Raw genomic sequence first — 24,498 nt, 5'->3', positions numbered from 1 at the left:
ATTCTTAATGATGTTTAATTTTAATTAATTTAAAAATTAAATTTAGAAGCGACATGTGGCTAGAGGCTACCCAATAGGGTACAGTATCAGTTTTAGGCAGAGTTTTCCTTTGTTCCTTGTTTAGAATTGAGTTGATGGGAGTTACCATTTATTTAACACTCTTTGCCAATTTTTGCATAAGTATTTTACAGACACATCTCAGTGAGTCCTAGAAATTCCATTTTAAAGATGAAGAAACCAAGCCTCAAGAGGTTAGGTCAACTGGCTTCAGCCTGCATAGCAAGTGGAGGGCCATTCAAGTGTGAGTCATGCTCTCCAGCCATTTAGGGAAGTTTCCAGGACCCAGCCTGGGTGCCCTCCTTCTACAGTCATTCCACACACAGCCCATGACTGTGCACCAGGGCCCAGGGAGGCTCATCACTGAATACTGATCAGTAAATGCTCTTGACAAAAAGGCGAGGGAAGCTAATTCCATTTACTCCCCATCTCCTGGCGATTCCTGGCTCCTGACATTCCACTTCAGATGTCTCTTCCCTTGCCTCTCTCCTGGATCACAGTGTCCCTTGGGTCACAAACTCAGAGTTCAACTGGGTGCTATGTGCAGAGGTTTGGGAAGAGGGTGTCACATGCAGGCCCAGAGGAAGCCAGCTGGGCTGGGAGCTGGGGCCCGGAAAAATCCATGTTATTTTTAAACAAGAAAAAAAAACCCATTATATTAGCTTTTATTGAGCACCTACTTGTGCTAGGCACCTTATATAAATCTGTGCTTATAATTCCCTTAACAACCTGGGAGGTAGTGTTATTATCACCATTTTACATCCGAAGAAACTGAGGCTCAGTGAGGTTAAGCAGCTTACAGCTTGCAGATGAGTGGTAGAATCATGGGTGAGTGCTCCTAAACTTTCATTATTAGCATAGCATTCTTCACACTGAGAAAATAGAGGGGGTGGAGGGGAGGGCAAAGAGATGCATTCGCTAGGGGGTGAGGGACTGATTCTGCTGTCCAAGCCATTACGGGAAGCTGAGCCCTGCCCTGTTTCCCACCTCCCTAATCTGGCAAGGCACTCCTTCCCCAGACTCAGCTGCAAAGTCAGGAGAAACTCACTCTGGCTGAGGTTGCTTTTCTTAGAAAGGGAAAATGGCTAAAATGAAAGACCTTACCCTGTATGTATATTTGTAGGAGTCGATGTGTGCGGTAGTTTTTGTGCTAAAGCACACCACTACCAGAATAAGAACATCGCTCCCTCCCCCTTTTTTTTTCTATTTCTGGCTGCACCCCCCACTTGTGGCGTTCCCAGACCAGGGATCGAACCTGTGCCCCCTGCAATGGAAGCACAGAGTCCTAACCACTGGACTGCCAGGGAAGTCCCTAACAATGTTAGGAACTTTTAAGCCACACCTCACGTGTGCAGGGAGTGAGGCAGCTGAGGAATCTGGAAAGGACTGTTTATTTCCTACTAGAGTCCTAGAGACATCACCTAGGAAGGGACCAAGTCAACAATCAAAACCTCAAATTTGCTCCCTGCCCTCTCCCTCCAGGCTTATGCAGCCTCGGAGGTACTGCACCAGGGACATATGATGCCTCTCTCTCTCTCTCTCTCTCTCTCCCTCTCTCTCTCTCCCTCTCTCTCTCCCTCTCTCTCTCTCTCTCTCTCTCTCTCTCCCTCTCTCTCTCCCTCTCTCTCTCCCTCTCTCTCTCTCTCTCTCTCTCTCTCTCTCTCTCTCTCTCTCTCACACACACACACACACACACACACACGTTCTTGAGTTAAGGCATCAAGTCTGGCCTGCATGGCTTTGCAAGTCTTTGCCCATCAGGCAGTGGCCCTGGCCCAGGGCTGAACCATGTGTGTACACAGATGCATAAGTGCGGTGTTAGGAGCTCTTCACAAATGAGGGACAATGATGATGGCTCTGTGCTGAGCCTAGTCCACCTGTCCTTTGGGAGGGGACCTCCTGCCTCCTTGTCAGTTGGCCAGGTACCTCTGTCTCTTTTCGCCAGCTGGGGTGGGACCAGGTCAGCCACAGGTCAGGCCAGTGCTGGGGACTCAGGACCTGGCTTCCAACACTGAAAATGTGCCCTTTCTAAGTGTGGCTGGGGGCTATTTTGGGACCTTAAAGAGGATCAAGTCACCACCTCAGAAGGACAAAGATGGCCACTCAGGCCAGGATGGAGGGTGAGGTTTCTCTCTGTGCTTTTAAAACCCAACCGTGTTTGACAGGAAGAGAGCTGACCTTTTCCCTCTGTGCTCTCTTGCCCTCAGCCCAGGGAAGAGGTTTCTGTAGACTGGAGTGAGTATGGAGAGAAAGAGGGCTGTTAGGATTGTGCACTGGAGTGGGAGGTTGCTTTAGCATCTTCTCCCCTGGCCCTACAGGAGCTGGCTCCAGCACATTTACTTCAGTACCCACTTAGTGGGTGGTACAGAGATGGGGACTTCCTGGGGATACCCGGTGTGGCTGTGATGCAGGGTTAGAGGCCTACATGAAGACTAGGGTTAGGGCTGTGGGGTTTCTGGGTCCTGGGCTGGGTCAGGATGCCCAGATGAAGTAGGCGACCTCGTCCAGGTCAACGGGGTAATCCGTGAGCAGCACTGGCGTCTTGTCGAAAAGCTCACCCTTATAGCTGCGCCACTTGCCTGCGGGCAGGTAGACGTCCCGCTCCTGCTTGCCTGGCTCCAGTACCGGCGCCACAAGCAGCGTGTCTCCGATAAGGAACTGTGAGTCGATGCGGTGCGCCGTCTCGTCACCCGGCGCGATCCACCAGAGGGGGCGCACGATGGGGTCTCCCGTGTCAGTGACCTCACCAGCCAGCTCAAGCAACAGCGGCGCCACGAGTGAGGCCCTCAGTGCAGTGAACTTGTGCGCGATGGCCACCACTTCGGCGTCGTACCGCCAGGGTGGAACGGAGAACTGCATAGCTGGCATGAAGGCGGCCACTTCCAGCCAGCGCACGTAGAGCTCACGCTCGGGCACATCGCCGCCGCTCACTGTGCGCTCAGACACCGCGTTGCCACCCACCATATCGGGCAGGATGAACGGGTAGCCCAGCATGCTGACAGTGAGCACGGCGGGGATGAGCGAGCGCAGCCCCAGATCGTAGCCCCACACCGAGTCGCGGTCCACCAGGCGGAAGAAGCACGAGATGTTCTGTGACTGGTAGCCCACACGGACCTCGGCCAGTGAGAAGAAGGGCAGCGCCATCTCTGTGTAGCGCCGGCTCCATATGTTGGGGTCGGACAGCGGCCTGTAGGTGCTGAAATCCCGTGGCAAATAGCTGACCTCTCCAGCGTCGAACTTGAAGGAGGCCACGGCGTAGCGCGAACGCAGTCGTCGCAGATGCCCCTGAAACCAGTCGCGGGCCTCCGGGCGCGTGAAGTCGAGCACGGCGCCGATGCCATTCCACCAGCGCACGAGAGCAGGGAGCCGGCCCGTGGGTTCACGCACAAACAGCTCGCGCTCCACGCCTTCGCCAAAACACGATGAGTTGTAGTTGACAAACGGGTGCACCCAGAGCGTGACGCGAAAGCCAGCGTCGCGCAGGCGGCGGAACATGTCGCTGGCGTTGGGAAACTTGGTCTCATCGAAGTCGAAGTCGCCATAGGCAGGCGTGTACATGTCGTCGATTTCCAGATGGCTGCTGTTGAAGCGGTGCTGGCGGATTTGCTGAGCGAAACGCTGCACCTTGTCCTGGTCCACCGAGCGCCCGTACAGCACCCACGTGGACCATATGGGGTCCCGGAAGGCCTCAGGTGCTGGCACCCTCGATGGCTTGTTGAAATAGCGCCGCACCATGTACTTGTGGATGGAAGTGACATCGGAGCCGACGCACACGCGGTAGCTGAGCTCGGGCGCAGCAGCGCGGCCGGCGGGCGGCTTGTAGGGCGTGTCGTGGTAGCGTGCCTGCAGCCGCAGAGAGCGTTCCGTGCTGTTCCAGCCCAGGTGGAAGGGCACTGAGTCGTTGACCTTGATGGCAGCTGCGCGCGACGACAGCCAGTAGCGCTCGAGGATGCCTCCAAATGCGGCGTCGGAGGAGTAGACGTCGCTGGTGACGAAGGGCTGAGGCTCCTGCTGGCCGTCCAGGCGGATGGGCCAGTGCTGGGTCTTCATCTCCGCGCCGCCGTACCAGTGCGCCCCCGCGTCGCCCAGGAACATGGCGTGCTCCACCGCGCGCCCCGGCGCTGCCTCCTCCCAGCGCACGCGGTAGCACATGACCGTGTCCTTCGGCCGCACAGTCTGGATGAAGAAGTGCAGTGGGCGCTCATCCGCGGTGCGAGAGCAGCCAAGCCGGGCGCCGTCGCGGCTGCAGGAATCGAGGTCCAATGCGCCCGAGCGGAAAGCCAGGCGGAAGACCTGCTCGCCCTTCTGGTTGCGAATGGAGAAGCCACCGCGGTTGAGGTCCAGCAGCTCGGCCCGCAGGCGTTCCGCCTTGCGTAGAGAGGCGCTGTAGTAGCACCAGGCCACCACCGCGGCCAACACCAGCAGCAGCCCCAGCACTGCGGAGCCCAGCAGCGGCTTCAGCTCTTTGGACGGCTTGGGCTTGGTAGGCGAGAAGTTGTCAGGCAAGAAGGTGTACATGGTTGCAGCTGCGACAGCCTCGGGGCTCTTACGACCTGTGTGGCTCCCAGGTCGGCGGCGGCGGGGGTAGGCCTGGCTCTTTTCCTGAGGATTCTCGGGCATCAGCCCCCAGTTAAGGAAGGAGCAGGCAGTGGGGCCACCCGACAAAGCCCATCTGAACTTGGCCTGCCTGAGTCAGGAAGGGGAAGAGAGAGGTGGAACTGAGCTTTCTCCTTCCATAGTTTTTACATTTGCTGCCACAAGAAAGAAGTGTATATTTTGGGAAAGTGTATACTGGGACGAAAGGGCTTTACTCTTACCAGGTCGTTCTGTCTGCATTTTACCTACCCTTTCTCATGGGCCCCACTGCTTGCCAAAATTAGTCAGGACTCTGAAGGGGAGGGGCAGATGGTATGCATCACCATTTTCCTGGTAGAGGAACAAACCCAGACAGGGTCAGGGAGCTGTCCAGGATCACAGAATTAATCAGGCCTCCCTGGATCACACATGGGGGCAGTTCAGCCTGAAGAGGAGAGGAATCTGGAGAGGGTCTGGTTTCCCAGAGATGTGGCCATGGTGGGAGAGGGGGGATAAGCAAGCCAGCTCCTTAAGACCTTTGACACAGCAGGAGGCTGGCTTCCCTGTGTGGGGAGCGGGAGAGGAGAGAGGAAGGGGAACAGTTCAGGCATGGAATTTAATCTTGAGTCAGAAGCCATATTAAATCTGGAGATTAGAGAAGATACTCAAAGCCAGACTCAGTCCAAGGGCCTGGTTTGGAGGGGGGGTGAGGTTGGGTTTGGACTTTAGGACTGGGGTCAGGAGCCTAGCATGGGGGCTTGGTGTCTTCTCCCATCTCCCTCTCTTTGCTCTCAAACTCCACTCTGCTCTCAGCCATCAGGATCACCAAGTCCATTTCCCTGCCCACCTTCCTGCTCTGCTGCCAGCACCACACCTGTGGGCCAGCTACCTTCTGGCTTTGTCTCTAGCACTCACCCACTGTCCTGTTTGCCCCTACCCTAGTTAGAGCACTGTCATTTCTCCCCTGTATCGTTGCAACACCTCCCCGATAGGCCTCCCTGCTTTCAACTTGTTTTCCTCCAATGCCTTCTGCTCACAGCAGCTATAGTGATCTTTCTAAAACACTTACCAGATTACATCTCTCCCTAGTTTTGGGAGCTGCTCATGACCCCCATGATGAAGTTCAGGAGTGTGAGCTTTGCAAATTGAAGTTCAAGGCATACATGCTCTCACCTGTCCTTCTGATTCCATTTTCAGCCAAGCCTATCCTATGACTACCAAGCTCAGTTCTTTCCTAACCTCAATCCTCAGGCCACCTGCTTTAGGAAATTTCACCCACCCATCTTGGGCCAACTTCTCTCCCCCACCTACCAGCTCTCTGGCAATCAGACACCCCCTACTACACAATCCACTCTTATATACTGCATGCTAAAGATTCAGATATGACTACACAGAAACACAGACTTGGGAGGAGGTGTGTGTCCAAACCTGCTGTTCAAGGCTACTGACCCTTCCTGTCTCAGCCCTCAGGGCAGAGTCCAGCAAAGAAATAGCACCAGCCACGTGCATACACAGACATACACTGCCAGCCTGCTGGCTGCCCACCTGCTCCAGCTGGAGGGAAGGAGAGAGGGCGATTGGCAAACAGCAATTAGACTCCTCCCAGATGCCAGTCCCCAGCAATTTCCAAGGAGACACCAGAATTGCTCAGCGTTCTCACTTCCCCCACCTCTCCCATGAAGAGATTATCAAGAATGCCAGGTGCCAGGTGCAGATTGGAATTTTTATCCCAGATGTCAACATACAGCTCCCCATAATGCCCCCCCCACCCCAGTGAGGTTCTATCTCAGGGCCTTATTCTCTGAGCTCCCTCCCCCAACTCCCTAAACGGGTCAGTTCCAGCTGGTCTAGAACAGTCTCTTTTTCCCTTCCTCTCATCCCATACAACTTAGCCTTCAAAATTCCCCCAACCTACTATGGACTTCCCTTCCTGTAGGTATAGGCTGGAAAAGCCTTCCTGGAAAATGCAGGCATAGCCTTTAGCTGATGCCCTTAAGCTAAGCAGGACCCAAAGGCCTTAGGTGGCCCAGGCCAGACCAGCTGTACATTTATATTCAATTCATTCGAGACAACCAAGGCCCCATTCTGGGCACTAAGGGAATAGGGAGAAAGGGTCCGTATCTGAGTAGGACAGAGACTGCTCATCCTCAAAACTTTCATATTAAGTCAGCCTATCTCATGACCCCTGGAGGCATGGCCAGTCCACCAAGGTGACCTCAAAAGCCTTTTCAAACACTTAGGTCTTGAGAATTTTTACTTTGTAGGGTTCTGAGGTTCTTTGATGAGGACAAAAACCCAGAGGCCCTCTGCTGGTCTCCCTAATGCCACCATGGCATCCAACCCTAACAATAATGCTGAATAGGAGGCACAGCTGCAGTGCCCATTTTATAGATGAGGAAACAGTGGCCCAAACAGAAAAAGGAACTTGTTTGAAGTCACTCAGGTAGCAGTGTTGCCTGAATCCAAAATCCCAGCTTAACCCTGACAGGGAGCTAATGGTCTGACTGGCTATCTGAATGCAGGAGAGAAAAGGAGCTTTGTGGCCAAGAGGGTGGGACAGGCTTCCATCAGGAGGTTGTGGGCATGGTGAGACCTGTATTCCCAAGGGCTGGTGCTGCTACTTGCCCCAGGAAGGCTTCTTGGGGATGGGAAGTGGTGATTTTAATGGCATCTGGTACAGGGGCTGTGGGGGAGGAACTGTGATTCTGGTGTTAACGGTGGTGCCAGAAACCCCTGTAATCTGCCGCCTCCGCCATCTGGCCAGCCACAGGCTAATGCTGGCAGGTAGGGTTTGCCCTAGCCAAGCCTCTCCCCACTTGACAGTCAACCTCAGTCTTGGCTTCCAGCCCCTAGTCATGTTTAAGGGGGAGGGTCGGGCCTAGCCCAACTAAAAGGAGGCCATTCCACGTTGGGTCCTTTGTCCAACACAATTCCCAGGGGTAGGGTGGGGGGTGGAAATGCCAAAGGCAACTCTATCCGGGCCCTCTCCCCGTCCTGCCCAGCGAGCGGATCCGGGGGTATAGAGTGACTGAGCCTACAGCCTGGAATACTCTACACCCACTCCCAGCGCTGCAGCTATAATGTCCGAAAGGACAGACTGAGGTCAAGAGGGCGGTCGCCCGCTGGGAACCGCGGCCGAAGAAGGGGCCCAGGTGTCCAGGCTCGCCCCACCTATTCATGTGTCAGAGAGAAAGTTCAGGAAATATTTTCCCTCAGCAACCCCCCAAGGTCTTCCCGCTGGGCGCACTCACGGAAGTGACCCCAGAAGTGGGGGTGAATGGAGGCTCCCGCAGATCCCCTCCAAGTTAGCAGAAGTTGAGCTGCCACGGTGCGGCGCGGGGCGCTGCCTAGCTGGGAACAGCTGAGGCCGTCCTCGAGCCCCGCCCCTTGGCTGCTCGGCCACGCCCCAGTCATTCGGTCTCGTCTAGAGTCTCGGAGTCCAGCTCCGCCCCTGGCGCCCGACCATCCTCCCACATTGTCACGCGCACTTGAGTTCACGCCCCTTAGCCCCCACCTTCCTCTTCTGTTCTGTGCCCAGCTCCTGGCAGCTCGGGCCCGCCGCCAGCCCGGTGCCTCCCGGTTCCGCCCCCCGCCTGCAGGCCCGCCCCCTCTGGACCATCGCTTACCCGCACGCGGGCGGGGCTCTGCCCCAGGTCTGCTGGGAACTGTAGTTCTGGAGGGAGGTGCAGCTGTCGAAGGTTAGGGTTCTCGCACCTGCCGGCTAAATTTGGGATGTGTATGAGAAGGAGCGAGCCGCAGGGTAAAGGGACAGAGCTGGCCCTTGGGATTCCTTTTCCTCCAGATTTGGGGAGGTTGAGGCCGTCTCGGTATAACGCTCTCATTAGCTCTTTTTCCATATGGAAAAAGGGTAGCGGAATTCTGGGAGGATCTCAGCGGCTCAGTGCAGGTCGGATCCAATCAAGGACCCCACGGAGTGGAGCCTAGTTCCATCAGCCGGGAGGCCCAAGCTGTCAGCTCCCACCGGACCAGACCAGCAGTGCCTGAGATCAGGGACTGAGAAGACCGGATTCTGCTCCGTATTTTGCAGTCTTCCCCCACCCACTCCCCTTCGTGGCAGCCCTTAGAAGTGCCCCTGCTGCGAGGAGGTGGGCGTGCCCCGCTATACAGCTGCACCCAGGAGGAATGGGGTGCAAAAATACTGAAGATCCTAGAGGCTCCAGAACACCCCACCGCTTGCTCCCTGAGGGACAGAGAAACAGGGCTTTTTTTTTTCTTTCTGCGTTGGGTCTTCGTTGCAGCACGTGGGCTTTCTCTAGTTGCAGCGAGTGGGGGCTACTCTTCGTTGCAGTGCGCGGGCTTCTCATTGCAGTGGCTTCTCTTGTTGCGGAGCACAGGCTCTAGGCACGTGGGCTTCAGTAGTTGTGGCTCACGGGCTCTAGAGCACAGGCTCAGTAGTTGTGGCGCACAGGCTTAGTTGCTCTGTGGCATGTGGGATCTTCCTGGACCAGAGATTGAACTCATGTCCCCTGCATTGGCAGGCGGATTCTTAACCACTGCGCCACCAGGGAAGTCCCCCAGGGCTTTGTTTAATTTTGTTTGTTTTTTAATTTAAATTTTTTTTATACAGCAGGTTCTTATTAGTCATCAATTTTATACACATCAGTGTATACATGTCAATCCCAATTGCCCAATTCATCACACCACCATCCCCACCTACCCCCCCCCCACAGCTTTCCCCCCTTGGTGTCCATACGTTTGTTCTCTACATCTGTGTCTCAACTTCTGCCCTGCAAACCGGTTCATCTGTACCATTTTTCTAGGTTCCACATACATGCGTTAATATACAATATTTGTTTTTCTCTTTCTGACTTACTTCACTCTGTTGTATGACAGTCTCTAGATCCATCCACGTCTCAAAAAATGACTCAATTTCGTTCCTTTTTATGGCTGAGTAATATTCCATTGTATATATGTACCACAACTTCTTTATCCACTCATCTGTCGATGGGCATTTAGGTTGATTCCATGACCTGCTGTTGTAAATAATGCTGCAATGAATATTGGGGTGCATGTGTCTTTTTGAGTTATGGTTTTCTCTGGGTATATGCCCAGTAGTGGGATTGCTGGATCATATGGTAGTTCTATTTTTTGTTTTTAAAGGAACCTCCATACTGTTCTCCATAGTGGCTGTATCAATTTACATTCCCACCAACAGTGCAAAAGTGTTCCCTTTTCTCCACACCCTCTCCAGTATTTGTTGTTTGTAGATTTTCTGATGATGCAGGGCTTGTTTTGTAATTTGAAATTTCTTGATCATGAAACCCTCTAAAATTGTTTTGGACCTCTTGGCCTTGGGTGGGGGAGGGCAGCAAGGGTATCTGAACATGGACTTTGGAGTCGCTGTGACGGAGACTCTGGGAACAGAGATCAAGAGCTTTGAGTATAGGGACATGGCTCTGACTGCAGGATGGGCGATTCTGGGTCCACTGAGATATGGGGGTGAAGGGACATCTAGGTTTGTGGGATATTGGGGAAATGGCAGCTGTGGGGCCCTCCTAGGATGGGAGGTAGATGGGCCCTCCTGCGTGGCTAGGTGGGCCCATTAGTTTGGGCTCTGGGATGGAAAGGAGGAGGTCATGCCCCTCATAGGGCTACTGCCATGCGTCAGGAGGGCACTCAGGGCCACCCAAGGCAAGTACTGAGATGATGGAGTGGGGAGGGCTCAGGGCAAGATGACTTTGAGAAACTCTATCTCAGTTGAGGGGGCTTGGCAGAGGCCTGAGTGACTGGCTCCTCATTGCCAGATCCTGCTGGGTAAGGACATGAGAGGCAGCCTTTAGGATGAAGAATTTATTTATTGTTCAGCCCCCTTGGCCCCGGGCAGCCCGGGCTCTACCGGCAGTGGTAGTCAGGATAGGTCTCGGACACAAACTCAGGGTGGAAGACATAGTTGTTTCTCTGGGGGCCACCGGTCTTCTTGAAGTGACTTGTTTCCCATCTGTGGGGAGAGATGGGTTGGCCCTTTTGGACCCTCATATGTCTGACTCCAATTCTCAGCGCTAATCTTATCCCAACATTTTGTCCCGAATAATGGCCCTAGGCTCCAACACTGACCTCTTGACCTCAGGTTCTACTGTTAAATTTTTGACTCCCAATACCCGCTCCCTAACACTGACTTTTTACACTTTAATTCAAGCCCTGAACCTAACGCCCTGATCTCTTGACTCTAAGCCCCACTGCCAACCTGTAAACCCTCAATGCCATCTCCATGCCCTCTCATTTAGTTGCCAGCTTTGACTTCCCCATGGCACCATCGCCCCCTGGTGTCATCTTCCAGTCGGTGCATCGCAGCGGTCAGTTATCCCAACTAGTCCCTGGGTCCCCCGCCATGCCAAGGTTACAGCTTCTGTGTGGGTGCGCATTTGCATGTGTGCGCGCCAGATTTACCTAAGGTTCGGACAAGGGTAGTATGACGGCGGGGGAGTTATAACAGCACATTGCATTCCCTTCCGGTACTCGCAGGGCGATACACTCCTGGAGAAGGAAGCGGTGGGCAGGAATGGGTCAGGCCTTTTGACTTCCCTCTACGCCCCAACCCAGACCAAGACTCTGAGCCGCACTTCAGGTGTCAGTCCTACTGCTCGGAGATCCTCCCTTCTGGCCTCCTGTCTCTTCAAGACCTTGAAACGTCGCCTCTGGGAAGACACCTAAAGTCCCTCTCCCTCTAAGGCCTCGTTTCTGCCGCCCAGGCTGGGCGGCGGAGAATGCTGTACTCTGGGGAAGGTTGGGGTACAGTCATTGAGGACCTGGGAGCCTCCGTATCCTCAACATGGGACAGCAATTACTCCAGCTTATCGACGAGGCGACGTTTCTGAGGCTTAGGCACTTTCCTGCTCCTCCACGCCCTTGTGAGGGATAAGACCCAGTTTTGCACAATGAATCAGTCTCTCTCAGCCTGGGGAGGGACGGGGTATCACCACGGGGTTAGGGACAGGGTTCAGGATCTCCCTCCCCCTTTCACAGCTCTCTAGACAGACGCGGACATTGGAGTTCTCCCAGGCTCAGCCAGCCTTGTCTAACGCCAAGTGCAGGGAAAAGACCGCGTTGCAGTCTGGGCTTCGGCTGAGCGCTCGAGCTTCAGTTTCCTCCACAATAACACGCGAGGCTGTCTACCTCCAGAGGTGGTGCGGGGCTCCGAGGAGGCCAGGGCCCTTCTGGTAATGCGGTCACCACTTCCTTGCCTTCTTAGAACCCAGCGATGACCCTGCCCATTACCAACGGTGACCTGAGGCCCAGGAATAGGGGACACTGTTCTGAGGACACATGGCACGCCGCAAGCTAGAACCTGCGTCTCCAGGGCCGGGTGACCAGGTAGGGGGCGGGGCCGGCGGGTGTGGGAAGGGGGAGCAAACTGGTGTGCGGAGTTTGTTCCTCAAAGAAACCCTCGGGCAGAGCCTCCAGAAGACGTATAGGAGCCAGGTTGACCTTGAGCCCAGTTCAGGAGGGACAGGATCAGGAACTCGGGTATCTCCGTGCAGGTTCTCCCGCCTCAGCCGTACGTTCAGGCCGTGAGGCCCCAGGGCGGGACAGGGAGGCGCCAGTAAGCGGACCGCGCGGGCTGGAGGCGGGGTGGGGTCTGGCACAGAGGCAGGTCAGGGCTAGAAGTGGTTAGGATGGAGCGTCCGCAGCTGGGGTAGGGGGGACTCTGGGGGCGGGGCTTGTTTTGGGGGCGGGGCCCGGCTACTGCGCGCGCGGCCCTGCGAACCTTGCAGTCGGCTGCTCTGTGCGCAAAAGTCGCAGGCGACGTTCGGTGCAGGGTGGCCCGGCGACGCAGTAGTCCATGCCGCGCAGACAGTAGTGGCGGCCCGAGCAAGCGCTTTCATAACCCTGGAAGGGCAGGCGGCCCGGCAGCGGGTCCACACACCCGCAGCGGGGCGTGATCTCTGGCAGCGGCTGGTTCCGTGACAGCGAGTTCAGCATGTTCACCACTACCTCGCGCTCTGCGCCCGCGGGCCCCGAGCCCGGGAGACCCAGACACAGTCACAGGAATGGGAAGAGACAGGGTCAGAGACAGGAAGAGATGGAGACACAAACAGATAGAGACAAGGTTACAGCCTCTCCAGGGCCCTCGGCCTCCGCCCCGTACCTCGGGTCTCCATCCCTCCGTCCTTCTGGCCTACCCATTTCCCTCCACTGCCCCACCATCTGTTACCGTAGGCGTTGAGTCGCTCCGGCTTAGGAGGGTACACCAAGGGCATTCCTCGAACTGCTGTCTCCATCCCGGTCTCCTGGAAGTGGCACACACGCTGCCTCAAGCTCTGACCCGGAAGAGTTCCTCCTTTGGGGGTTCTCCCAGAACACGCAGACTAGTCCCAGGCCGCGCCTTCTGCCGCCCTCCAGAAGCTCCCCTACTCTCCCACGTTCTGGGTGTTTGGGGTTGTCGCTGGGCAACGCGGTTTACTCCGCCTCCCAGGTGGTGGGGGTGGGGGAAGTGGAGCTGTAGGTGGACCAGGTCTGGACCTGCACCTCTGACATCCCTGTCCCACCGTTTGCCTCTGATTTTACCCTTTTTTGTCTAGCCGACTCTGCGTAGCTGTGTCTTTGTGTCTCCCTAATAGGGATTTTTCAATATTGCAGTGTTACCTGCCCATCAGAATCACTTGGGGAACTTATGAAAAATTCTGATTCTGATTCTTGAGGAAGTTCTGATTCAGAAGGGTTCAGTCAACCTGAGGTCGGCCATCAACCTACAGTTAAGAGCCCCTACTCTTGCCTGGTATCCTTACATCTTCCCTCTTTCTTCATGCCTGGGGCCGTGGCTGGACTCTTTTATAAACCCTAGTCTCACAGATGGGAAAAGGCCTTGGAGCATTGTTGGTGGGAAAGGGATGAGAAACTAATGGTGAAATATCAGACACTGTGGTTTGGGAGGCACATGGGGAGTGGGGGGTGGTCCCAGGCCCCAGGCATCTTTGCTGGGCACAGTAGATACCTTAGGCAGCCGAGGAAGGTATGTGGCACATTTGTTCCAGCCCGTACAGTTGTAAGGTCCCATCCTCCATGTATTATACCGGTTACCGCACAGGTGGTTTGGGTTGCGTTTGTCTGCTTGATCATAGGGGTGGAGACATAAGACAGTATTACTCCTTATTCTGCCCCAGGATCTGGGACCCCTTAGATGCTTTTCCTCTGATCCCCAGCACAAAGCTGGACTCTCACTCGTCTCCCGTAGGCCAGAAAAGCCCAGCCTGGCCCCATACTTGTCTTATTTAGGCACTGAGATGCAGCCTATATCCCACCTAAGACAAGCTTCTGAGTGGAGCCTGGGTCCTTTGAGCTGAGCACTTTTCATCCTGGCACCACCCTCTCTGAATCAGCCAACCTGGAAACCCTGGAAACGGGCCTCCTCCCAAATCCTCCCTCTCATCTTCCACATCCAGGCTCAAAGTTTGCTTATTCTGCCTCCTTAAAATCACTTGACTCTATTCTTTCTTCCAGTCCCCCATGATATCACTCCTGTATCTCTGCAGTGCCTAAACCAGGAGACAAGAACGTCATGGTTAATAGGATGGACTCTGTAGACCGACTCCTGTGGTTCAAATTTCAGCTCTGCCAGATATTAACTGTGTGTGACCTTGATCTAGTTAATTAATTTCACCTTGTCTCTGTTTCCTTAATTTTAAAATGGGGGTAATAATACTATCTACCCCATAGGGTCGTTGTGAGATTTAAATAAGTTATTATATGTAAAACATTTAGAACAATGCCTGGCACAGAGAAAACTACCATCATCATCATCATCACATTATTATTGTTTTTATTATTGTTATTAGCTTACTGGTCTTCCTGCCTCATTCTGAAATCCTACAATCCGATCTCTACATAGAAACTGGGGCACTTATGATAAATGAAAATCTGACCAAGACAGTTCTCTACTTAAAACCCTCCGAAGCCCCACCCATCCAGTCACCTAAGTGTCCTGTAAGTTCCTCTCTGATCCACCACGCTAACAATGTTAAAGAATACATGTGAGAGATTAGGAAAGGAGTTCTAGGAGCCCTAGAGTAAGAGCAGGTGCGTGTATGTGTGGGACAGTGTGTTGGGACTTGGAGTTCTAGGTTGGTGGGTTGGACATACTGAGTTTGAAGTGTTTGGGGCCATTCAGGTATATTTGATCATAATCAGATAAAGGAAAGTGGAATCCTGGTAAGAGGACAAGAGTAGAAATAAAGGCTTAGAGTTGTCAGTAATTAAAGATGTGGGTTAGATTAAACGGTCTCAGGAGAGGAATAAGGAGAGAGGAGGGCTCCGATCAGCATTCCGAGGAACCCCATGTTTCCAGAATGATTAGACAAGAGACCCAGGAATTTGAGGCATCAGAGAAGCTGAGGAAGGAAGGAGTTTCACAGAGTAGAGAGTGGTCAGAGTGTAATACATAGGGTAGGTCTCATGAGGAAAAGACTGAAGAGTCCCATGGATGAGGTAATTAGAACCATACAAGATCAGTTTTAATAAACATTAAACATGAGTGTAGGAGATGCAGACTCCCAATTTCAATTGAAGATTAATCATCAATTCATTCAACAAATACTTATGACGCCTGCTGCTATTCCAGGTGGAGAGGGCACAGCTCTAAATAAAACAAGACTCTCTGTTCTTTTGGAATGTACAGGAAGACATAATAAACACCTAACCAAATGAGAAAGATAACTTCTCATAAAGCATAAGGAGTGAGGAAGTAGAGACATAGACTCTATTTCTAAGAATCTTGGCTGTGAAGGGGAGGAGCGAGAGAGAATTTTTAGACAGGAGGAAATTAGAAAAGGCTTCCAGGTTGAGGGGAGAGAGATGTGGTGCGGCAGAGGGACGCAGGAGAGAAGGGAACCTGATGGAACAGGGTCACTAAGAAGATGGGAGAAGATAGCACCGGAATACACATGGAGGAATTTGTTTGGAGGAGGCTAATGCTCCCTCCCTCTCTCTAGGGATAAGGCCCAGGCCTCTTCCAATTCTTTGGCATAGACTGGGAGCTCCCAAAAGGCAGAGCCTGGACCTCCTCCTCCAGGGTCAGGGGTCAGGATCAAGGTCAGGCCAGGTGGTTGGGAATCAAGCTGGAATGGGGGTAATTAGAGAAGAAGCCCTGGTCGAGGATGGGGATAAGGTTTGTATAGGATCAGGGTGGAGGTCAGAAGTCAAGTTGGGTTCAGGTGTAGGGTCTTTGTTGGGGTCACTGAATGGGGTCACAGTTGGGTGATGCGTGAGGCCCTACCTTCCTCTTGAGAGAGCCAGTATTTCTCAGGCAAGTAGGGGTGGCTTGGTATGGAACTCTTATAGCTGTAGTCCTGCACAGCACACTTGACCATCTTCTGCAGGGCTTCAGGATCCACGTGGCGCTTCACAGTCTGAGTCAGGGCCTGGCAAGGAGAGAGGGGAGGAGATGGCTAGGGGCATGGAGACCCCAGCCTTGGTATCCAGCTGGACCTAGATTTAGCCCCTATTTAGGTCAGCCCAGGTGGGTCTCCCAACCCTCTCCCTATGCCAGAGGGATCCCCAGGCCAGCCTTGGTTCCCTCTGCATAGTTCTTTTGCTTGAATCACCCTTTTCTCCTTTTCTTCCATCCAAGGCTCGGACTTGGAACCCAACATTTTCCCTCAGTCAGAGTGGTTTTCTGATGTTCTTATTTCTGTCCTTTCCTTGACTGGGACCTATAAGGGCAGAGCTCGGTGTTCCTGTCCTCTTTCTTCCAGACTGTGTGCTGCCTGGGAGCATGGCCTGGGTCTTCCCCAACAGAGCAACAGGCCCGTGGAACAACCTCAGGAAAGGCTGGCTGCCCTGGGAGCTGGCTACCTTAGGCAGGTGTTTTGGACAGGAAGGGCTCTCTGTGAATCTGGCACCTTGAAGGAGATGAAGGATGGGGCCAGAGGGGCACCTACTTTAAAATCTAATTCTCTGACCCTAATTCTGCTGTGGCTCTCATCTTGACACCAATATTACCCTTGACCCTGACATTTACGTTGTGCTGGTCCTCATCCTGTCCTGATTTTTTCCTGATCTTTGTTCAGGCTCTGGGCCCCTCTGCTTCTTGGGGTTCACCTCATCTTATCCCAACACCCCTTGTTTGGCTGGATCTGTAGAAGCCCAGATCAAGGGTCCCCTTGTCCTCAGCTAAAGGCACATTGCCAAGTTAGTTGTGGGCCCACGTCTCTGTAGGCAGCTGGGATGAAAAGACAGCTGGGTTACAGCGGTGGGATGCCCAGCAAAGTCAGACACCAGAAAGGACTTTCTCATCATAGTGGGCAGCAAGGTGCTGGGATGACACCGTTGCACCGCATTTCATCTTTATGATCTGAAGAGCAGAGGCTTCTCTTGGCCTGGGATGAGACCTTGCTGCTTCTAGTGCTCCTACTCCCCTGAAAACCCCTCAGCTGAGGGGCTTCTTGGATCCTCCGTGCCCAGCTGAGGTTTTGTTCTGTGGGCAGATCCTACACAGTCATACTCCATATGGGTGGAGGGGCCCCAAGACTTAGCACTCCCCTGAGTTTTACATACACACAAACACATGCACATCCAGACATACACATAGATCTGTGCGCCCAGATACACTCATAGATGTACATACACACTCAGACACGCTCACACACACACACACACACAATCATTTAGAAGAACTCACAGACTCTTCAGTGTTTCCATTCGAGGCTTTCCTCAGATGTCTGTAATCTTTGATTGTCTGCTCATGTTTATGAGTAGGAGACTAAAAAGGCTCATTGGAGGCTTTGAGCTGTGGGTGGGCATCATTGTAGGATGCTCTGGCTAGACTATTTGTTGCAAACTCTGTCAGCATCTGTAGGTCTTTTCTCTTGGGCTGATCAGATCCCTTGGAAGATACTCTTTCAGTCTTTGGCTTGAGAGTAGTGATCTAGCTGCCATTGTTCTGAGAACCTAGTGGAGAAGAGGGCTGCTGGGGGTTTAGCATTCAGCATACGGATGTTCATCTGTTTTCAGTACGGTACCCTGCACTTAGCCGGGCCTGGAATCTCCAGTCCTGAGATCCTTGCCAAAAAAATAAGCCTTCTGACTTTTGCAGAGACCCTAATTCTGCTGTGCGAGCAGTCACCCTACAGCATGGAATAGAAGAGGGGGTTTAATTGCTTCTTAGCTTTCAAATCATTATTGTTTCAGCCTTGGCCCTGTCCCATCTTCTGTTCCAAAGAAACCTAGTATTACCAATTTCTGAGCCTTTTAAAAATTCTGCAGTTTTAAGTTGAATTATGTCTTGTGTTTCCCACTGCTGGCTTTGGATTCAGCTTTCTCAGATCTGCTGTGTCAGTTACTACTTATCTATCACACTTTCCAGCTTCTGAAATTTTGTTGTCATTGTCCTTCCTTCTCACTATTCTTGCAAATTTATGTCTTAAATATGCATTTATTGTAGTTTTCAAGGGGTTTTAGGAAGGAGTCAAAACGTGTTCATTTTAACCCAGAGAATTATAGTTCTTTATATATTCTACATATTCGTTTGTCAGTTACATGTTGCAGTTATCGTCTCTCAGCTGGTGGCTTGTAACTTCATTTTCTTTTTGGTGTCTTTTGATGAACATAAGTTCCTAATTTTAACATAGTTGAATTTATTCATCTCTTATGTGGTGCTTTTGTGACTTAGGAAATCCATCCATAATCTAAGATAATGGAGATAATGTCATAATTTTTTCTAAAATTATAGTTCTACTTTCCATATTTATGCCTTAATCTGTCAGGAATTTGTTTGGGGGTTTGGTGTGAATTAGGGGATCAATTTAATTTTTGTCCACATGGATAACCAGTTGTCTCATTGAGTAATCTATCTTATCCCACAGATTGGTAATGCCACCCCAAGCCTGATACATCTTTTCCCATAGCTTTACTTTCAGTCATCTCTGTTGTATATCGTTTCCATATATGTGTGGCTCCATTTCTGGTCTGTTTTATTCCATTAATCAATTTGTGTATCCCTACAGTAATATTATGCTTTATGGATTTCTATAGCTTGGTAATAAATATTAATATCTGACTGGGCAAGTCCCCTTCTTCTTCAGGTGTGTTTTAGCTAGTTCTTGGGCCTTCGCTCTTCTCTATAAATTTTAGAGACAGCTTGTCAAATTCTTCAAAAACTCCTGTTGAGATTTTAATCAGAATTGCATGGAATCTTTATGTTAGTGACTCTTCCTATTCATGAGCATGTTATGCCTCTTCATTTAAGTATTTTTTTTAAGGTATTCAAAGTTTTATAATATTATCCATTCAGTTTTGCACACATTGTTAGATTTATTTCTACTTACTCTCACTCTTTGTTGCTAAAATGATATATATATATTTTAAGATTATGCTTCCTAAATATGCTTCTTATCTTAAATTCATCCAACTTTCTAAATTCTCTTATTCTAATAATTTGTAGATTCTATAAACACAACTGTATCATCTGTGAATAATGACAGTTTTTGTAAAAATTCCTTTCCTATCCTTGTACCTTACATGATATTGTTTTCCAATATACAATTTACATGATATTGTTTTCCAATATTTTGGTTCTTTCTTTAAATTTAAAAATTATTATAATTATTTTCTATGGACAATGTTTAAATTTATCTCATGTTTACCAGTTTCTTAGCTCACTATTCCTTCTTGCATCTCAGACCTTCCTTTTGTTGTCATTTCCTTCTCCCCAAAATGTATCCTTTAGAAGTTCCTTTATTATAAGTCTTTTTAAAAAAATTTATTTATTTTTATTTTTGGCTGTGTTGCGTCTTCGTTGCTGTGCGTGGGCTTTCTCTAGCTGAGGCGAGCGGGGGCTACTGTTCGTTGCGGTGCATGGGCTTCTCATTGCGGTGGCTTCTCTTGTTGCGGAGCACGGGCTCTAGGCGCGAGGGCTTTAGCAGTTGCAGCACGTGGGCTCCGTAGTCGTGGCTCGCGGGCTGTAGAGTGCAGGCTCAGTAGTTGCGGTGCACGGGCTTAGCCGCTCAGCAGCGTGTGGGATCTTCCCGGACCAGGGCTCGAACCTGTGTCCCCTGCATTGGCAGGCAGGTTCTTAACCACTGTGCCACCAGGGAAGCCCCCTATTATAAGTCTTATTGTAGTAAATATTTTAGTTTTTGTCTGTAAGTGTCTTTATCTTTCTTTTGTTCTTGAAAGGAGGACACATTGAAAATAATTTCTCTCTGCATGTTTTTAAGGTCATCTCTTAAGCTGGTGTTGTGCAGTTTCACGTGTTATCTAAGAATCCATGGATTCATTTCTCGTTAGTTGTTGAAAATCAAGAGCCTTTGTCTCTTCAGATAATGACTACTCTCCTTTCTGCTCTTTCCTTCTGGAACCCCGAGTAGTTGTGTGGGATCTTCTCTTTCTTTCATATTGCTTAATGTTTCTTCCATATTTTCTATAGCTCTTTGTCTCTCTGTGCTGAATTCTGGGAAATTTCTTTTGCTCTGTTTTTTTTTTTTTTTTTTCCCCCACACTGCACAGCTTGTGGGATCTTAGTTCCCCAGCCAGGGATGGAACCCGTGCCCCCTGCATTGAAAGCGTGGAGTCTTAACCACTGGACCACCAGGGAAGTCCCCCTGCTCTGTTTTTCATTTCACTGATGTTCTTAAGCTGTGTCTAATTTGCTCCTTAATCCATCCATTGAGTTTGGGTTTTAACACATATATCTTTTATTTCTAAAATTTCATTTCTTTAAAAAATCTGTCCATTCTTTTCAAAATATAATCTCTTGTTGCATCCTCATTTTGATGAATTCACATTTTGCTCAGAAAAATTCATAATTATTTTGTGTTCTTTAACTATTATTTCCAATATCTGACATCCTTGGAGGTTTAAGTCTGCTGTTTGTTGTTTCTGTTGACTCTGTCATATGGTGGTTTGTTTCCTTATGTCTTTTATTGTGAGCTCAGATTTAATTGACCATACTCTAAGGATTCCTGGAAACCTACATTGAGGATATTTTCCACCATAGAAGATATACATGCATTGTGTGTGTGTGTGTGTGTGTGTGTGTGTGTGTGTGTGTGTGTGTGTGTGTGTTGGGGAGGAAGGGAGCCAGAGATCACTGGACTTTCTGGTTCAGTTTGGAATTTACAGGTTCAGTTGCTCCATCTTTCAGCTAGCTTAAGGCTTAAACTCCTGCTTGTAGTACTGATAGTGGCGTTTGTCCTCAGGGTAATCCTGTCTTAGCATACTTACTACTCATTTCCACTGACAGTGCAAAACAAAATGAAAATTAATTTTTATGCAGGACCTAGTTGTTTGGAAGCAGGAGGGCCCTGCAGAGTTTCTAGACCACCATATTGCCAGAAGCAGAAGCCTTTTCCTTCATTATTAATCCCACTGCTATCTGATTTTCATTCCTCACCAGTCGCTGAAGCTGTTTAGCCAGGCGGCTAAGTGTTACTACATCCAAGAGATTCCTTTCTGTGCTGACAGCATTTGACACCGAGCTTTGTCTAATAATGCCGTCTTTGTTGGTTTCTCTATGATTTTCATCCTATCACTGTCTCCTTTTATGGCTCTTCTTCCTTCACCTACTCCTGAAATATTGATATTCTCCAAAGCCCTATCCTTGGCCACTTTCTTACTCTTTTTTTGGCAATCTCTATGACTTCAGCTACCACCTATATGTTGACTTCAGAATTCATGTCTGTAGCCCAAACCTCTTTCTTTTGCTTCAGGTAAGTATATCCAGCTACACAGCAGACATCTTTTCCTGGAAGCCCTTGAATATTTTTGTCCCCAGATGAACTCCTAATCTCTCTCTAATCTGCAATTCCAAATCTCAGTTGGAAGCACTGCCCTTCCTCCAGTTTTCCAGAGCCCAAAACCCAGAAGTCCTCTTAATCTCTCCCCTCTTCTTTATATCTAGATGGTGACCAAGGTGTGTTATCTGCTTCCTAAAAATTCCCTCCTATTGAGTTTGGAAAAGCAGGCAGACACTTTCGTATTTTGCTGGTGGGCATGTAGATTATTATAACCCTTATCACAGCAATTTGAAGCGTATATGCAAAGTTTTTTAGATTCACATATCCTTTCCCTCAACAATTTCTATCTATGAATTTATCCTAAGGGAATAGTTGATATATACAAAGAATGTACAAGAATAATTATACTAGCAAAATTTTATAAATAATCTAAATTTCCTCAACCATATTTTGGTACATTCATAAAATAAAATACTATAGTCATTAAAATTACATTATAGAATATTTTTGACACAGGAAAATGTACTTGATATATGGTTTTGTGAAAAAAGCAAGATTCAAAATATTAGTATATAACATGACACCACCTTCATAAAAAAATATTTGCTTCCTGAAAGGGCATATAATAATAAATTAACGGTAGTTATTTTGGGTAGTGAGAATTATAGGCTGTTTTCTTTGTGCTTCTCTGAGTGATCCCCACTTTCTGATTGAGCATATATTTATTTTGTAATTATAAAAATTATTTTTAAAAGACTCTCCTATTCAACAGTAGGAGAGTACTATTGAGAGTATCAACAATAGTCTCCTATTCAAAAATACTCTCCTATTTTTCACTGCTACAGTCTCTCCTTATCTCCCACCTATATCCTCTTCCCTCATCCTTCACCACCTCACTGGGCTTCCTGCCCTCAACTCCAGCCCCTTCAATCTCCTGCCACAGTGGCCAGAGTGTGTCACTCACAATCCAAGCATGACACTCCCAGGCTCAAAAGTCTGGACCATTATGACCACATTTCTCAACACAACCTAAAGCCCTTCATGGTCTGCAGGCTTCTCTCTTACCATAGGGCTGGCCTCTCCCTCTGCTCCAGTTCTCAGTTCCTGGTGGGTCCCTGCCCCTGGGCTGCCCTTTCTCACATTCCTCTTCTGCTCAGAGCGTCCTTCTTCTGGATCTCTTAGCAGACCTGCCCTTCAAGTCCCGGGAGTGGCTTTCTGGCTGTTATACCAGCACAAGCCTCTGCTGGTGCATGTTCCACACTGGGCAGTCCTACTTTGTTCACTTTTTGCCGAGAGATCCTCAAAGGCATGGCTTGGCCCTTCACTGTAACCACATTGTCCCTGACACATGTAAGTACTCAGCAAAGTTTTGTTAGGTGGTACACACAGATAAACTCCCTTGGGCAGAGTCACAATTAGACTTACAGATCTTCTCTCCATTTTGTGAAAGCCGCACAACCCCACTTGGCCACCTGTCCTCAAGTACAGACACAGGAGACTGTAATAAGCATGCATAAAAACATGCCTGTAGGTAGAGCCCACAGGCAGCCTCAGGGCCTTTGCACTTTCTGATCACTCTGCCTGGAATCCTATCCTTTCAGTTCTTCACATGGCTATTTCTCACTCACCTTTCCAGTCTCAGCTCATGTCACCTTGAAAGAGAGAGCCCTCTTTCATTACTTCTATTTAAGTAGCTCTCCCTGGTTACTTTCCAATTCCAGTACCCCGTTTATGTCCTTTACAGAATTTAGGACAATTTACAAAACTCTTATTTATTTCTTGATTATCATCTATCTCTCCCCATCTCCTACCCTGGTGGAGTAGGAGGGCACCATGAGGGCAGGATCTCGTATTACTTTATATATATCATGATAAATTCCATGGCTAAGCAAATGAATCACACACACACACACACACACACACACACACAAAGCTACAAAGAATTACAAACATATAATGACAACCACACACTGTCAGTGATCCAGACACCCTCAGCCATACACTCTGGACTGCCCGACCCCCAACCCCCGCCCCAGCTCGCCACTTACCGGAGTCACAAACCTGTTGGCTTCCCAGGCCCACAGAGGTGGGTCCTTATAGACCTCCTTGATGGAGGTAGGAGCCCTGTAGGAGTCCCTGTAGGTGCTGATGGGGGTCTTGGTCTTACGGGAAAGGAGGAACATAGTGGGGTCTAGGGGATGCCGTGGTGGGCTCTACCTACCAGGGGCTCCTGCAAGACATCAGTGACCACCCCCCCCCCTTTTTCCAGACAGCTCGGCAGGTGCCCCAGCTGCTGCGACCCCCCTCCTGTGGAGGATCTCTCAGCTTCCCTCCCTCACAGCCTTCTTGCTCCTCCCCCACCCTGATTCCCTCTCTAGGATGGGCACTGCCCATTATGATATCACCTGGCTCAGCCCCATCCCCGGAGAGGTGAAGAGGTCTGACTTCCTCCCTACCCCAGTCTCTTCCTGCCTCAAGTCTCTCAAAAGAGCCCAACTTCCAAGAGTTCACAAGGTCCCTGGAGATCTTCTAGGCGAAGCTTCTCACTGTGACGAAGAGAAACAGAGATTCTGAGGGGTCAAGTGAGTCATCCAGGGCCGTTGCAGCTGGTCAGTGGCAGGCCTAGCCTGGGAACCCACAGGTGGAGGTAGGGTGAAATGCGCGTTCAGAGGATCGGTCCTCTGCCCTTCCCGGCCCATCTGCCCCTTGCCCGCACCCCAGGTAGGGAGCTGAGGCTGGCTTGTTTGATGCTTTTAATATCATTATTTGTGTTACACGATACACAACCAAGGATGATGGTCAATACTGCGATGGAAATGTTAAAAAAAATTTTATACACGGCTCATGTCTTCCACACACCTTCCTGGAAATAAATTAGTGAGCACGGAGAAACCTGGCTGGGTGGCAGCCAGAGCTGAGGGTAGAGGGAGTGTTAAGGCAGTATCTACAAGGGGCAAGGGTGGCAGGGGGCAAACTAAGGCCTCGATTCCTCCCCTCCAACCTCCCACATAGAGAAGGAGGGAACCATGCACTTTCCCTAGACCCAGAAAGTGCTGGCTGCCAGCTTTGTACGTCTCTCCACTACACTTGCTACACTGCCTCGGCTAGAAGCCCTTGCCTGCCAGGGAATTAGGTATATCTTGTGGGGAGGGAGCCTTTCCCTTATTCCTCAGGGCCA

At 50.3% G+C, this 24,498-nt stretch overlaps 1 protein-coding gene across 5 annotated transcripts; it reads right to left on the bottom strand.

Moving 5' to 3' along the window:
* Positions 1-706: 706 nt before the first annotated feature.
* Positions 707-23,503, bottom strand: MYORG (myogenesis regulating glycosidase; the record flags this gene model as incomplete). 5 transcript variants are annotated; one of them, XM_081236793.1, is made up of 7 exons in its annotated part: positions 9,498-10,591; positions 11,041-11,127; positions 12,359-12,593; positions 12,806-12,881; positions 13,586-13,701; positions 15,863-16,007; positions 23,369-23,503. In XM_081236793.1, the coding sequence occupies 7 exons, from the start codon at positions 23,501-23,503 to the stop codon at positions 10,486-10,488; spliced, it is 900 nt and encodes a 299-aa protein (XP_081092919.1). In that variant the 3' UTR covers positions 9,498-10,485. The 5 variants fall into 5 exon arrangements, with proteins under 5 accessions (XP_081092920.1, XP_081092918.1, XP_081092916.1 ...); XM_081236794.1 differs by lacking the exons at positions 9,498-10,591; positions 13,586-13,701; positions 15,863-16,007; positions 23,369-23,503 and adding an exon at positions 707-4,744 and having other exon boundaries at positions 12,806-12,998; XM_081236792.1 differs by lacking the exons at positions 9,498-10,591; positions 11,041-11,127; positions 12,359-12,593; ... (2 more) ...; positions 15,863-16,007; positions 23,369-23,503 and adding exons at positions 707-4,744; positions 7,884-7,998.
* Between the last annotated feature and the right edge of the window lie 995 nt (positions 23,504-24,498).

This window comes from Mesoplodon bidens (genome assembly GCF_964165515.1).
Source record: "Mesoplodon bidens genome assembly, chromosome: 6".
Taxonomy (NCBI): domain Eukaryota; kingdom Metazoa; phylum Chordata; class Mammalia; order Artiodactyla; family Ziphiidae; genus Mesoplodon; species Mesoplodon bidens.
The sequence above is the reverse complement of the archived record's forward strand: the minus strand, read 5'-3'. Positions and strand labels throughout refer to the sequence as shown.